General features: G+C 56.4%; 1 protein-coding gene across 4 annotated transcripts in view; it reads right to left on the bottom strand.

Annotated features, from left to right (window-relative positions):
- Positions 1–39: 39 nt before the first annotated feature.
- Positions 40–14,144, bottom strand: part of ALAD (aminolevulinate dehydratase) — a 30,304-nt gene continuing 16,199 nt past the window's right edge. For all 4 annotated transcript variants that reach the window (XM_034793280.1, XM_034793281.1, XM_034793282.1 and 1 more), the window contains 9 exons: positions 12,970–13,066; positions 11,897–12,032; positions 11,142–11,225; positions 10,663–10,751; positions 9,760–9,815; positions 6,374–6,461; positions 4,743–4,829; positions 3,942–4,071; positions 40–1,639 (listed from right to left, as the gene is read on the bottom strand). In XM_034793280.1, the coding sequence (XP_034649171.1) occupies positions 1,572–1,639; positions 3,942–4,071; positions 4,743–4,829; positions 6,374–6,461; positions 9,760–9,815; positions 10,663–10,751; positions 11,142–11,225; positions 11,897–12,032; positions 12,970–13,066 (835 nt within the window). In that variant the 3' untranslated portion in view covers positions 40–1,571. The remainder of the gene's footprint in view (positions 1,640–3,941; positions 4,072–4,742; positions 4,830–6,373; positions 6,462–9,759; positions 9,816–10,662; positions 10,752–11,141; positions 11,226–11,896; positions 12,033–12,969; positions 13,067–14,144) is intronic.

Genomic DNA, 14,144 nt, shown 5'->3' with positions numbered 1-14,144 from the left:
CTTCCTTACCATCATCATCAAGTTACCTGGGTTGTAGACTTGTGGTTTTTTGTTTTTTTATTTTCAGCTGAACTCACTCCAGGCACTGAAGAATATCAGAGGGTCCTGCTAAGACTACCAAAGCAGAGGAGCTCTAGCAATTAATCTAAACCATCTAGACTTCATAATAGCACGATCAACTTAAGAACCATGATACAAATTAAAGTTCTCAGCTATGTTATTAACACCACATTAGACTGTTAGGGTGAAGTCATTTTAACATGTGCATTGGACAGCAGAGCCAGTTGGATGACTTTCACTGCCTGGTTCTGCCTGCTGCAATGCTGAGTTTGAAACACGGCACAGGAACAAGCAGTGGGTTAAAACAATTATTTTCATTGGAATTTTTAAAATAGGGAAACATTTCTAGTGCTCTTGGGTTTTAGAGAAAGATTATTCTGACAATACTTCTGTATAAGGTGACAATCCTATTAGGGAATCAAAGGGCCAGAGCTGAACTGCGAGTTGACAGAGCCAACGTGAGTGCTAGGAGCTGGTCTTCCGGGTGTTCAGGGCTAAAAGAACTCCTAGTAATGTTGGGCGGATGTCCAATGGCCCATTAGCAATCAGGACATTATACTTCTGAAGCCCTTATACTGCCTAGCCCCACATGCCCTGTCGCCCTCGAGACAGCAGGGCCACAGCTCAGAACCAGGCCAATATTCTCTATTCTATGCAATAACAGGTTTAAGGCACAAGCGCGTGTGGAGGGGAACCCCCTCCCCCCTCCCTGAGGGCTCTGAAGCATCTTGGGGTATTTCTCCATATTAAAAAGTTTGAAACAGCGTGTTCACCAGAGGAAAGTGTTAGAGTGTCAGCGCAGTGTCTGGCTGACTAGCAAGGGAAGCCCTGCCTGCCTCTGCTGCTTCCCTGTTTGTGACCCAGACAGCGTTTCTGTGCAGAAAGCCCAACCAGGGGAGAGCAAAGCTCTGCTGGGGGCTGTAGCAAAGGAATTACGTCACTAGTGCACTGCAGGGAGAACATTTGCAGTGAACGTTTGAGACACCCCCAATGAACTAGCACTCCTGTGATCAATGTGCAGGTGAACTGCCCCACATCAGCCTTCCCCTGTGTTACCAACACCCCGGCTAGACCGAGAAGGACATCGGGGTAGAGGAATGGTCGGGAATGGGCGCTTCCTTTACGAAGAATCTCATAAAAATCGCCCATCTGGTGTCACACAGCGACACATTAAAAGAAACCATCACACTAAGAAGGTGCCTCTCCAAGGGGGGTCGCTGGGGAGATCAGTTCTGGTCTAAGGCATTTTGCTGCCAGAGGAGGGTCTCAGCATTAAGCCCAGTTCTAAAATAACACTTTTTAAAAATTGCTCTCCCTTGGCTTCTTTGGGCTAAAGTCAGCTCTAGTGTAGGCAGGTGCAGCACCCCTGCGGCCAGTGGTGCTGGACCTGTTTACGCTGGGGCTGGATTCAGCCTTGTAACTCTAAGGCCCCATAAAAATCCTCATTTTGCATTTCAGTCCTTTCCGATCCTCACAGGTTTCCTTCTGTGTGTTGCCTTCACTCAGGCACTTCACGCCTGTTCCTCCTTCAGCCACTTCAGGAGCTGGGGCACGTAGTAGGTAATGATGATATCAGCTCCTGGAATGCAGCAGCAAGGAACGCGTGAGGAGCTGCTAGACACCGTATCAAGCCAGCATTCCCATGCTCCACAAAGGGAGACAGTCCCACTCCATGCCAAGGAGCTACCATCCCTCCCTCCCACCAGCCAGCCCCCAGTGACTCTTAACATACAGCCTGTAGGCTGGGTCAGACCACAGTACTGTTTGTGTGGCCCACATGACATTCAGCTTCTCCAGAATCTCAGCTGTGTTCCTACGCCCCACGGCTGCTGAGAAAACCTTCTAACCATGCCCTGAGAGTGAACAAAGCAGGGATATCTGCCTGAGCCTGTAGACAGCCTGGAACAATGATTCTGAGGTACAACTCCCATGGCCCCGCATCACCGTGGGGAGCTTACAGTTCTGAGTGTATACCTCAACCCATGGACCAACATTCCAGGCAAGAACTCGCCCCTCTCCTCTGAGAGTTTTGGACACCTGCTCCGACATATTCCTTAACAAGCACCAGCCAGTGGGGAATTCCAGCTCCAAGAGGGGAGCCTGGTCTCATGTCAGATCGCAGCTGGGAGGACGGGGGATTTCACAGAGTCACAGCGTGACTGGACCTGGGTTCGTTGTCTCTCAGCTAAAGAGCTGGAGCCTGGGCTCTAAAACAGGAATCAACCCAGGCAAAGGGCTGCTGAGCTTGGGCCGTGTTTTCCCAGGAGAATACTGTGACGTTGCACTCTATATGGTTTTACGAAAGTATGCTGATGAGTATGAATATAATGTAACTGGAATATGCTTCATGCCAAAGGTCTCTTGTAAGGCATCATTACAAAGCTTATCATCTACTGAGTGTGATCATCTTATTTGTATAAATGTACCACTCTTGTATCTGAAACTATAAATATGAAATATAACTCTGAGTCCTATTGTAATTTTGCAAAGTGTGGGCCATTAATGGTGGTTTGGGATCTTGATGGCTCCCATCAACCAGGACAATTGTCTGTAGATGGCTCTGTTTTACTTGTAAGTCTCCCTGTATACAAGTCTTACAGTGACATGTGATCATGTCACCTGAACTGGAATCCATCTTTAACCTGGTGCTTTTCCATTGAGAAGGAGGGGGTGGGAACCCAGAGAGGGACAAAGGATTCCCGCCTTATGCAAAAGATATATAAGTGGGTGGAACAGAACAAAGGGGGAGCCATCATGAGACATCCCCTAGCTACCACCTGAGCTGGAACAAGGGCTGTACCAGGGGAAAGGATTGTGCCCAGACTAGGAAGGTGTCCAGTCTGTGAAAGAAACTTATTGAAACAACTCTGAGGGTGAGATCTTCTCTGTATTCAGTTTTGTTACTGTATTAGACTCAGACTTGCACGTTTTATTTTATTTTACTTAGTAATTCACTTTGTTCTGTCTGTTATTACTTGGAACCACTTAAATCCTACTTTCTGTATTTAATAAAATCACTTTTTACTTATTAATTAACCCAGAGTATGTATTAATACCTGGGGGGTGGGAAGGGGCAAACAACTGTGCATCTCTCTCTATCAGTGTTATAGAGGGCAAATAATTTATGAGTTTACCCTGTATAAGCTTTATACAGGATAAAACGGATTTATTTGGGGTTTGGACCCCATTGGGAGGTGGGCTGAGGGTTAAAGACATGAACACTTCTTAAGTTGCTTTCAGTTAAGTCTGCAGCTTTGGGGCACGTGGTTCAGACCCTGGGTCTGTGTTGGAGCAGACTGGGGTGTCTGGCTCAACAAGACAGGGTACTGGAGTCCCAAGGTGGCAGGGAAAGCAGGGGCAGAAGTAGTCTTGGCAGTAGTCTAAGCCCCAGTGAATAGATTCCTATACAGCCCCTTTCATCCAATGGGCTCCCTGCAGCCTGGGGAAGGCGGAGACCCCTTTGCTAGACGAGAAGCCAGGAAGTGGCTGAGCTGGAGTAGAACCCAGGAGTCCAGGCTCCCAGGCCCCCTGTGTAACCACACTTCACGTTTCCTAAGGAGCCAGACAGAACTCTACTTGGATTGCTACCGAGCTGGCTGGAAAAGCACAGGCCGGGTGGGGCAGCGCTTGGTGCTTTAGAAATCTGCTTTGGTTAAAGGATTGAGGTGTTGGGAGTTGCACTGGGCCTGGCTCTGCATTTCAGGGTCAGCCTCCAGCACAGTCATGACGGTGACTAGCCCCGTAGTCTTGGGGGACTCCCAAGGTTCAGGCTGCCACACCACCACAGTGGGCCCAGAGGGGAAGAGAATCCAGGGCCCCAGTTCCTCCAGCAGCTTGGGGCCTTGCTAGTCATGACGCTGACCCTGCCCAACCTCACTCACCTGCTCGCCTGAACCCGGTCATCACCTCCATGACGGCAGCCTTTAGGTTAAAGGCCCCTGCCTGTGCTCCGTGCCACAGCATGGCAAACTCCCCCGACACGTGGTAAACAGCCAGCGGGTGGGTGGGATGCTGAAAACAGCAGCAGGAAGGTCAGTGAGACAACCCTGACCCCCAAGCTGCATGGCCCAGCTCTGCCGAGTCCTGCAATGCTGGCAGCAAAGCAGGGGCTCTGGGCAGGTTGTTCTCTAGCCACCGACTCTCAAGGCCTTGGGAATTACAGAGGGACCAGTGTCTGCAGTGTGCCCTTAGCAACCGCACCCACAAGATCAGAATCTTTCGGGGGACGGCGGGTGCCACCATTTCAGGGGCCGGTTGTCGGTGTTTGAATGGCTCGGGTTAGAAACACACAGCTCCAGGAACTGGGAGGATTCAGGGAAGAGCTTCCAAGCAGCAAGGCTCCCCCGCATGGGCACACTAACAAAACACCGGGCTCTAAGCAGCCTACCATTATCTCAGACAGAGCAAGATGCCCCCGCCCAACTCACTGTATTGGTGGGAGCTACAGCAGCAGACCCAGGGGGATCCTCCCCCAGGGTCAATCCCTGGAAGGTGCTCCAGGGACTAGGCCTGCTGCAGCTTGTACACACACTGCACTCCCGGCTCAGGGCCTTCTCGGCCCTCTGCCAGGCCCAGGGGACCGTCCCCCTCGGCTTCAGTCTCCTGGGCGAGCCCAACGCCCACTCTACAGCCACCCACTCTGTGCCCCTCTCCAGAGACAGTCCCTGCCGAACAGGGCTCACTTTGGCCTTGACATCTCTCACGAGGTCGAGGTAGGGCATCCCCGGCTTCACCATCAGCATGTCTGCTCCCTCCTGCACATCCCGGTCCTGCAAGGAGAGAACAGGTCGGGGCGGGGGCCTGTGAGAACAGCACAGGGACTGGGGGATGGCTGCAGCCCAGGTCCTGGCCCAGTGGGAGGGGAGAGTCTGGTCCTCCTAGCACCCTTTGTGCTCCGCACAACCCTAGCAACAAACAGAACTCAGCTACGGGCAGGCCAGCAGGAGCCATCCTGCAGCCAGCCCCCCTCCCACACAGGAAGGGAGACGGGGGGAGGGGGGCAGCAGGCGATCCCCGAGGCTGTGATGTGAAAGGGATGACAGCGGGTCTGCGTTTCACGGAGGAAGCCTGTGAGGGGAATGGCGCGCTTGCCCAGGCCAGCCGCCAGAGGTTGAGGCTCCTTCATGTTAGGCTACATCTACACTACAGGGGGGAGTCGATTTAAGATACGCAAATTCAGCTACGCGAATAGCATAGCTGAATTCGACCTATCGGAGCCGACTTACCCCACTGTGAGGACGGCGGCAAAATCGACCTCTGCGGCTTCCCGTCGACGGCGCTTACTCCCACCTCCGCTGGTGGAGTAAGAGCGTCGATTCGGGGATCGATTGTCGCGTCCCAACGGGACGCGATACATCGATCCCCGAGAGGTCGATTTCTACCCGCCGATTCAGGCGGGTAGTGTAGACCCAGCCTTAGACCCAAACACAACACCCCCTCCCCTGCCCCGCAGAGCTGGTGTTGGCTCAGCCACTCCCTGCTCTGTGTGGCTGACAAAAGTGAGGCAACGCAGGCTGGGTCGGAGGGGCTGAAAGGCTGAGCTGGGCCCATGGCCTCTGCAGACCCTAGGATCTCTGGGCAAGCAGGGGCTGGGGCAGGAGATGGAGAAGCCGACTCAGCTCTTTGCTAGAGGATGGGTTTGCCCGGGAATGGCGGATGTGCACGGAGATCGTGGTTGTGACACAAACAGCAACAGCAACATGCATAAGGCCGACGCGACGGGAAGCGGAGTCACACCCAAATCGACAGCTACCGACAGCATCCTCTGCTGAGCTGAATCCTCAGGCCCACATGCCAAGTGGAGCCAGGAGAGGACCAGGTGCTTGGCACTGCTGAGCTGGACAACCCCCGGGGTTAGCAATCCCCCAGCTCGCTGCAGGAGATCCTCAATTGTTCCAGCCAGTGCCACTCCTGGCTGCTCCCACCTCACAGTACCGTGGGACTGCTTCCCTGGGCCAGGACTGCCCCCCCCAGGGGCGACCCTCCAGGTGAGGTGGGGGTCTAACCGGTGGGACAAGCTTGCTCTGCCACTGCCCAGGTTGTCCCAGGGCAGGTACAACAGGCCTGGGGTCCCGAGGATCTGCCACACCGCGACGCCCATTCCTGTCATGGAAAGAGGTCAGGTCTCGGAGAGGAGGACAGACCCACCTCCCCACTCAGCCCCCGGATCAGCCTGGAGGAGAGGGTGGCTCTTGGCACCTAGCCATGCAGGATTCACTCTGCTGCCGGACATTACTGTGACACCAACACCTACTACCTAGGGCAGCTGGGCTGTGGGCCCATGGGTGGTGCTCCTGTGGGCAGGCTCACTCACCACAGCTCGCAGGGCCAGGCCCCGGGCGCCCGGGGGAAGCTGGTAACATCGTCGGTCTCCGAACGCAGGTTTGGACAGCGCAGCGTCTCTGGTAAGACGAAGGAGATACCAGGCAGTAAAACATCAGTCTGGCCTCAGAGAATTCCCAGGAACCAGCGCCCCCCTCCCAGGAGAGCCCAGGCACCAGGCGACCTACCGGAGTGACCCCTTGCTGGGGTGGAGCAAAGCAGGGGGAAGGAGGGGCCTTAGTAGCATCCCATCCTTCTCCCAATTCAGGAGGCAGCGGCTCGCTGAGCCGCCCCAAGAGCCACGAGCCCACCAGTGAGAACTCTGCCCCCAGTGAGGCCTGGCGGCCTGTGACAAAGTGGGAACGTTTGTAATATGTTTATGTAGCCTGTGTGTGCGTCAGTTTCCCTTGTATTTCGCAAGGCTGCCCAGTTGAGGAGGGTGGGGAGCAGTTTGCTCTCAGGGCAGGCTAAGAGACATAGGTGTGAATATCGCCTGGCTGGCTGACGCTCTGTCTGCACTACAGCTTATGTCGGCAAAATGTACATCACTCAAGGCTTGTCTACGCCACCTGCGGGATCGGCAGGCAGCGATCGATCCAGCGGGGGTCGATTTATCGCGTCTAGTCTAGACACGATAAATCGACCCCCAAACGCTCTCCCGTCGACTCCGGTACTCCACCGGAGTGAGAGGCGCAGGCGGCGTCGACGGGGGAGCGGCAGCAGTCGACTCACTGCAGTGAAGACACCGCGGTGAGTAGATCTAAGTACGGCGACTTCAGCTACATTATTAATTGTGTAACTTAGATCGATCCCCCTCCAGTGTAGACCAGGCCTCAGGGATGTGAATAAACCACCCCACAGAGCAACATAAGTTACACCGACAGACGCGCGGGTGTGGACAGAGCTATGTCGTACTGCTCGCGGGGCTGGAGTAGTTCAGCGAGGGAAGAGCTCTCGCCCGTCGATTGAAAGCAGCTACATTAGAGAGCGTACAGTGGTGCACCTGCACGGCTGTGAACTCTCAGGCCACGTCTACACTAGCACTTACGTCGGCAAAACGTCTGTCGCTCAGGGGTGTGAAAAATGCACCCCCCGAGTGACATACGTTTTGCTGGCATAAGCACTCGTGTGCACAGCGCTGTCGGTGGGAAAGCCTCTCCTGACGACACAGTAGAGCCGCCACTCATTGACCTGGTTTTATTATGCTGACAGAAGAGCTCTCTCCCATCGATCGGCATAACCAGGCTACTGGAGCGATCTTACAGCAGCATGGGTCATTAAAAAGGACTGGCCTGAGGACAATGGCAAATCCAATCAACAGGACTGACACCTAGCAGGGAGGTAGATTTTCCCTCTCTCAGCTGGAGAACAAAGGACTGGGAGGTGGGGGATAAGAGTTGGCTGCTGGAAGGAGTCAGGGCCCACACCTAGGAACTGACCAAGGAAGTTGGATGGAGACAGACAGAGCTTGGGCAGTGGGGTTCACTACAGCCTGGCTGGGCTCTGGGCTGACCAGAATGGTCTGTGCTTTAACCTTCAGTTTTCTCTGCCAACCTAAGGACTTCCCATGCTGAGTTCCAGCTGACTAATAAACCCGACTGATTTGACAGCGCTGTCTGAGGTCTGGTCCACACTACAGATCTATATTGGTATAACTGAAAAATCCATCCTCTGAGCGGCATAATACCACCGACGTAACCCCCCATGTAGCCAGCGCTATGTCGGTGGGAGAACTTCTCCTGGTGACGTAGCTATCGCCTCTAGGGGAGATGGATTAACTAAGCCAATGGGAAATCTCTCTCCCATCAGCTTAGAGCGTCTTCATGAAAGCACTATAGCAGTGCAGCTGCACCAATGCAGCGTTTTAAGTGTAGACGTGCCCTGAGTGTGCCTGCAAACACTCACAGAGGTGCGTTAATCCCTGCCGAGCGTGCCATGAGTCTCAGCTGGACTCGCTGGGCACAGCTCCCGCTGTGAAGCAGGGGAGCGGACGGCTCAGAGGTCCAGTCTAAGGAGGTGGTGAGGCCATGTGGCCTACCCTGGAGGAAGAATGAGACCCCAGCAGTGCTGGCACACAGCCGGGGTTCCTCCTAGAGGCTGTTCCAAAGCTGGAGCATGGCACTGATCCTGTGGATCTGTGACACAGCCCCACCCCAGCGAGCACACAGGCGGCAGTGACACAGTCCCTCACCCCAGCTCCCCTAGGGCAGTGGTCTCCAAACTTTTTGCCTCACACTCCCTGGGGCTGTGAAACAAGCTTATTGGAACGTCTCTGAGGGTGAGATATTACCTGTAAACAGTTTCTTAAATGCACTAGGCTTAGACTTGCGTGTTTTGTTTTATTTTGCTTGGTGACTTACTTTGTTCTGTCTGTTATTACTTGGAACCACTTCAATCCTACTTTTTATACTAAATAAAATCACTTTTGTTTATTGATAAACCCAGAGTAAGTGATTAATATCTGGGAGAGCAAACAGCTGTGCGTATCTCTCTAGCAGTGTTATAGAGGGTGGACAATTTATGAGTTTACCCTGTATAAGCTTTATACAGAGTTAAACGGATTTATTTGGGGTTTGGATCCCATTGGGAGCTGGGTGTCTGGGTGCTGGAGATAGGTGACCTGCTGAGCAGTTTTTGGTTAAAGTCTGCAGCTTTGGGGGCGTGAACCAGACCTGGGCCTGTGTTTGCAGCTGGCTAGCGCGTCTGGCTCAACAAGACAGGGTTCTGGAGTCTCAAGCTGGCAGGGAAAATGGGCTCAGAGGTAGTCTCAGCACATCAGGTGACAGTCCCAAGGGGGTCTCTGGGACCGAATCCATCACACCCACCTCTCCCCACTTTTCTGAGCCAGAGCTCAGCCCAGGCAATAGACCTGCCAGCCCAGGGGGTTGGGACCATCCCCAACACTCCCTCTCTGGGGTGAGAAGGGCTCTGTGCAGTTCCACAGCAGTTCCAGTCGACTCCACACTCTCCCTCCTGCCCCAGGTGGCCCTGCTTGAGAAGAAGCTCGCAGGGCTGAGAGCACTGACAAGAAACAGAGCTGAAGCCAGCTGGGAGCAGAAGTCATCTCCAAGCTTGGCAGGAGGAAGAGTGAATCTCTGCAGAGCTATACTCTGAGGGACAGATGAAAATCCCTGTGTGGGAGCAAATACTAGCCTGCCCTCCCCATCCCTTCCCTGGAGAAGGAGCTATATTCTCCATTTTACAGATGAGGAAACTGAGGCACAAAGCTCAGTGCAAGTTAGTGAGAATCCCAGACCCAGAGCTCAGTGCTCCGGAGTTCTACGTTGGAATTGCTCAGCTCTGCACGCCAAGCACGAACTCTTTGGGGTCAGGCACAGAGCCTGGCTCACGCTCACCCCTGCCTTGGGAGACACTCACCTGAAAGGGCCATAGAAACAGGAAGCAAACTTGGCGCTGTAGCTCATCACAGAGACCTGCAGGGGGCGGGAGAGACATGGCAGGGAGATCAGTTGCCTCCCGGCCCAGCATGGAGGTGTGGGAGAAATTCTCTGCTGCGATCCCCTTGTACTATTGTGACGAACTGGGCCTGTTCTTACTGTGGTCTGTGAATGCTGACAGGGGAGTGTGGCTGGGATAGTCTGCATTGGAGGATGGGAGTCTGCCCGAGGGCGAATACCTGAGTGTGTAACATGAGAACCCAGGAAGGGGTTGGAGGCCAGGTGAAACCTTGGCCCGGGAGACTGAACAAAGGCGGTGGGAGGGGTCGCTGAAGGCAGAGTGCTGGAAGCGGGCTGGAGAGATGGCTGGGAGGCAGAGATGGCTCTGACCCCCCAAAGGGGGGTGGGCTGGGATGCCCTGGGACCCCAAGCTGGACCTAACTGAGGGGGGCCCTGTTGTCTGTGCCTGCAAGACCTGTCTTGGACTGTATTCCTGTCATCCAAATAAACCTTCTGCTTTACTGGCTGGCTGAGAGTCATGGTGAATCACAGGAAGCCGGGGGTGCAGGGCCCTGAGTCCCCCAATACTCCGTGACAACTATGTTTTCCAACTGCCCGAGTCAGGAGCCTTGGCATTACCCCTCCTCCCCATCCATGGGCACGCCCTTCCCATCTATACCTGCTGGGGCCTGGAAGCTCCTCCCTGTGGCCCCATGGAAGCTATCATCGGACCCCCTGGCCTACCACTGTGGGAAGCAGGGAGCTCCTTCTCCGCAGGCCCTGTTCCCCATCATCTCCCCTCCACCATGCATACAGCTCCAGCTGTGACACTGCTCTATACTGAGCCCAGACTGACCACAGCGCGTGTGCTGCCCCTGCCCACCTTGTTGCCCATGTTATTGGAGATCAGAGCCTCTTTCATGGCTGCGACGCGTCCGTCCATCATGTCCGAGGGGGCCACGATGTGGCATCCTGCAGGGAGAGAGCACGGGCGCTGAAGAACTGCAAGGAGCAGTCCCTGTCCCCGGAGCCACTCCCGGCCTGGGGGGACTCAAAATTGATGTCCCAGCAGCCAGGAGTGCCAGGACCTGGCTGGGGAGGAGAGCCACTGAGCCTCTGCTCAGTTTGGCTGGGGACCGCATGTCAGAACCTGCTGGAGGAGAGCAACTGGGTCAGACACCCCAGCGTCCCACCAGCTGCAGGCAGAGCCAGCGGAGATGGGATGGGCCCACAGCCCCTCAAGGAGAGGCCAGCGGCTGCTGCCCCCCTCAGCATTGCTCAGATATGTTCCTGGTGGGGCCAACAAGCAGGGCGAAGCCAGGCAGCCAGCAAGAACCTGCTGCTGCTAGGAACCCCTCTCACCTGCCTTGGCATAGGCTAGCGACACTTCTGCCAGCCGCTGGCAGCTGGCCTCGTTCTGGATGGTGCCATCCTTCCGCAGGATCCCTGCAAGGCAAGCCCAGGGTTAGACTGGGAGCACAGAGTACCAGCCAGAACTACCCAGCGCCCCTCCCCACAGGAGCCCAGCCCAGCAGCAGGGGGCGCTGGAGAGGGGAGGCAGCCTGCACACCACACCCAGCTCTGCAGGATTGCAGGGTGTGACTAGGCGGGGGGAGCAGGTTCCTGGAGATGGCTGAAATCTGGTGAGGGGTTCGGCACAGCCTGGGAGTGAGATCAAAGCCCTGCTGGCTGGAGGTGGTGCGTCCATCCCAACCGCTGAGGGAGCAGGGTCAGGACAAAGGAGGGGGCCAGTTGTCGTGCTGGGGGGGGAGGGCCCTGGCAGGCAGGCAGACCCCAGGGAACTAACTCTCACAGCTGGCTGTGGGACCACGTATGAGGCGAATGGAGCGGCCGGCCGTGCATTGCTCAGTCACTGCAGCCTTTGATCTAATTCTGCCTTCCCCGCTAAGGTCCCCAAGCCCCATGCAGGCTGGCCCCTGAGCCGGCACATCGCACCACGGAGTTACGTGCGGCCAGGGGGCAGGGCACATCCCCACTAGCTGAGCACACGCCAGTGCGGCACTTCCTCCGCTCCCCGCCGGCAGCCTGGCTCCTCTCGTGGCTGTCGATTAATGTAGGGGGGGGGGGGGGGGGGGGGTGGCTGCCCTGGTGCTCACCGCAGTGCCCGTGAGAGGTATAGGGGCACAGGCAGACGTCACAGGCAATCAGCAGCTCTGGGAAGGAGGAACGGATCTTCTTTATGGCCTGGATGGCTGGGGTGTTCTCAACATCGGCAGCCGAGCCCCTTTCATCCTGCAGGGGGAATAGATGCTCCCCGGTAAATCCACAGGGCCAACGGGCACCCTGCGCCCCAAAGAACCTCACCTCCCTGCAGGGTCCCCTCGCCCAGCACAGACCCACAGGGGCACGAAGGCGCAGCCACTCTGCACACAGCTGAGGGGGTAGGAAGGAGGGGCCCACATCCTGTTGAAACTGGAGGCTAGAAAGGGCTCAGGGAGTTTTTGGAACAGCAAGGGATCAGATGTGGATTTACATCTCATCCCAACGACAGCAGCTCCCCCAGGCCCCTGGAGGGGGGGGGTCAGCAGTGACTGATGCAGAGCATGTGCCCCATTGAGCCATCCACCCTGCTCCCCACAGCACAGTACTGCCCCCTAGTGCCACCCAGGGGTCAACACTGACTACGGGTGAGCGCCCCCTCCTGAGTCACCTGCACCTCCCCCTGCAGCGCAGCACCTATAGCACCATGCTGGGCACTGGGGTCAGCACTGACCAAGGACACCGGGCTCCACAGCCACCCATATCACTTGGCATGGTCAGTGGAGGTCTCCCATCCAAGTGCTGTCCTCTCTCTACCCTGCTTAGCAGCCAGGGCCCAAGATCTCAGACAACAAGTGAAAATGCAGCTGAAGGATAAAGCTGGTAACTATGAACCTCCCACCTGATCTGCCCCCGCCCCATTCTACCTGTGCCACTCCATTAAACACCCCATAACCCTTCACCCCCAACCCCCCGTTCTACCTGTGCCTCTGCATTAAACACCGCAAAACCCTTCACCCCAATCCCCCGTTCTACCTGTGCCACTGCATTAAACACCCCATAACCCTTCACCCCCAACCCCCCGTTCTACCTGTGCCACTGCATTAAACACCCCATAACCCCTCACCCCACCCCCAGTTCTACCTGTGCCACTGCATTAAACACCCCATAACCCTTCACCCCCACCAACCTTGGGGACTTTAGTGGGGACGCCAAAGATCAACACGCACTTCAGCCCCTCGTCCACCAGGGGGCGGAGCATCCCCTCCAGCTTGTTGACTCCATACCTAGAAGAACACAGGTGTAGGGGTGGTGCTGGAGGCCACCCCGGTGCTCCTCCACCCCCTAAATCAGCCAGGGCTCCGAGCTGGGTCAGTGCACGCAGCCCCTCGGCAGGCCAGGCACTGCTTTGCAGGCTGGCTACCCACAGGCTGCCCGGGTGCCAGACCAGTGTCCCGTAGCAGGGCTTTCCTGGGGTAGCACAGCTGTGAAGCAACAAGGATCCCAGAGAAGGAGCCCCCACATGGCCCAAGGGGCTGCGACTAGCCAGGCGTGGCCCCGCCCATCATTAACCCTCCTCAATGCCAAGGCCAAGTCCCCTGTCTCCCGGGAAGGCCTGTGTAGCCAACCCTCTGGCACTGCCGGGGACTGGGCCTCTCCCCACGCCATCCAACAGGGAACTCCTGGCACCCAGCACAGGGAGAGCCGCGGTTCTCCTCCCTGCCCACAGAGCCCCAAGCAGGCTCCCGGGAAGCACAGAGGGTAGTGCAGGCAGCTCAGTGCTGACTCTCCCGTCCTAGGGGGCGTTTACCCCTTTCACTGCCATGGCCGTTCCTGCCCACCCCGTGCTATTGCGTGGAGGTGCCTGGATTGGGGGGAGTCCCAGGTGAATGCTCCATGCCCCCTCCCCCCAGCACCGGCCTGGCCAAGGGACAAGGCCAACACTCAGGGACTTTTACCCTGTCCTTGTTGCCTGAACGGGGGCAGGGCAGGTTTCCGTCCCAGGCAGCTGAGCATTCAGCCAGAGCAGATGCCTGCTGGAGATCCTGGAAGCACCCGTGGGAGGAGCAACCTGGCGCCTTATCTGGGGTTCCCAAGGGGCAGTGGGCAAGGCTGGCTGGCGTTCTATCTGCTGCCTGGGACGAGCCCAGGGCCCTGATAGGCTCAGCCCGGCCCAGTCACCTCAGCAGGGCGAGGGCTCTGCCCTTGGACACGCCATTATCTCCTCATTCATTAGAAGGCCCTGCCCAGTCTCACAATGGCGGCTCAGCTCTACATGGCTTCGGCTGTGGAGGCAGGACCAGAGGTGCCAGGAAATGCATGGAGGGCGTGTGTGGGAGCCACCACCCCACAGAGGGGGGGATC

Source organism: Trachemys scripta, chromosome 17 (genome assembly GCF_013100865.1).
Source record: "Trachemys scripta elegans isolate TJP31775 chromosome 17, CAS_Tse_1.0, whole genome shotgun sequence".
In the NCBI taxonomy this organism is placed as follows: Eukaryota; Metazoa; Chordata; order Testudines; family Emydidae; genus Trachemys; species Trachemys scripta.
The sequence above is the reverse complement of the archived record's forward strand: the minus strand, read 5'-3'. Positions and strand labels throughout refer to the sequence as shown.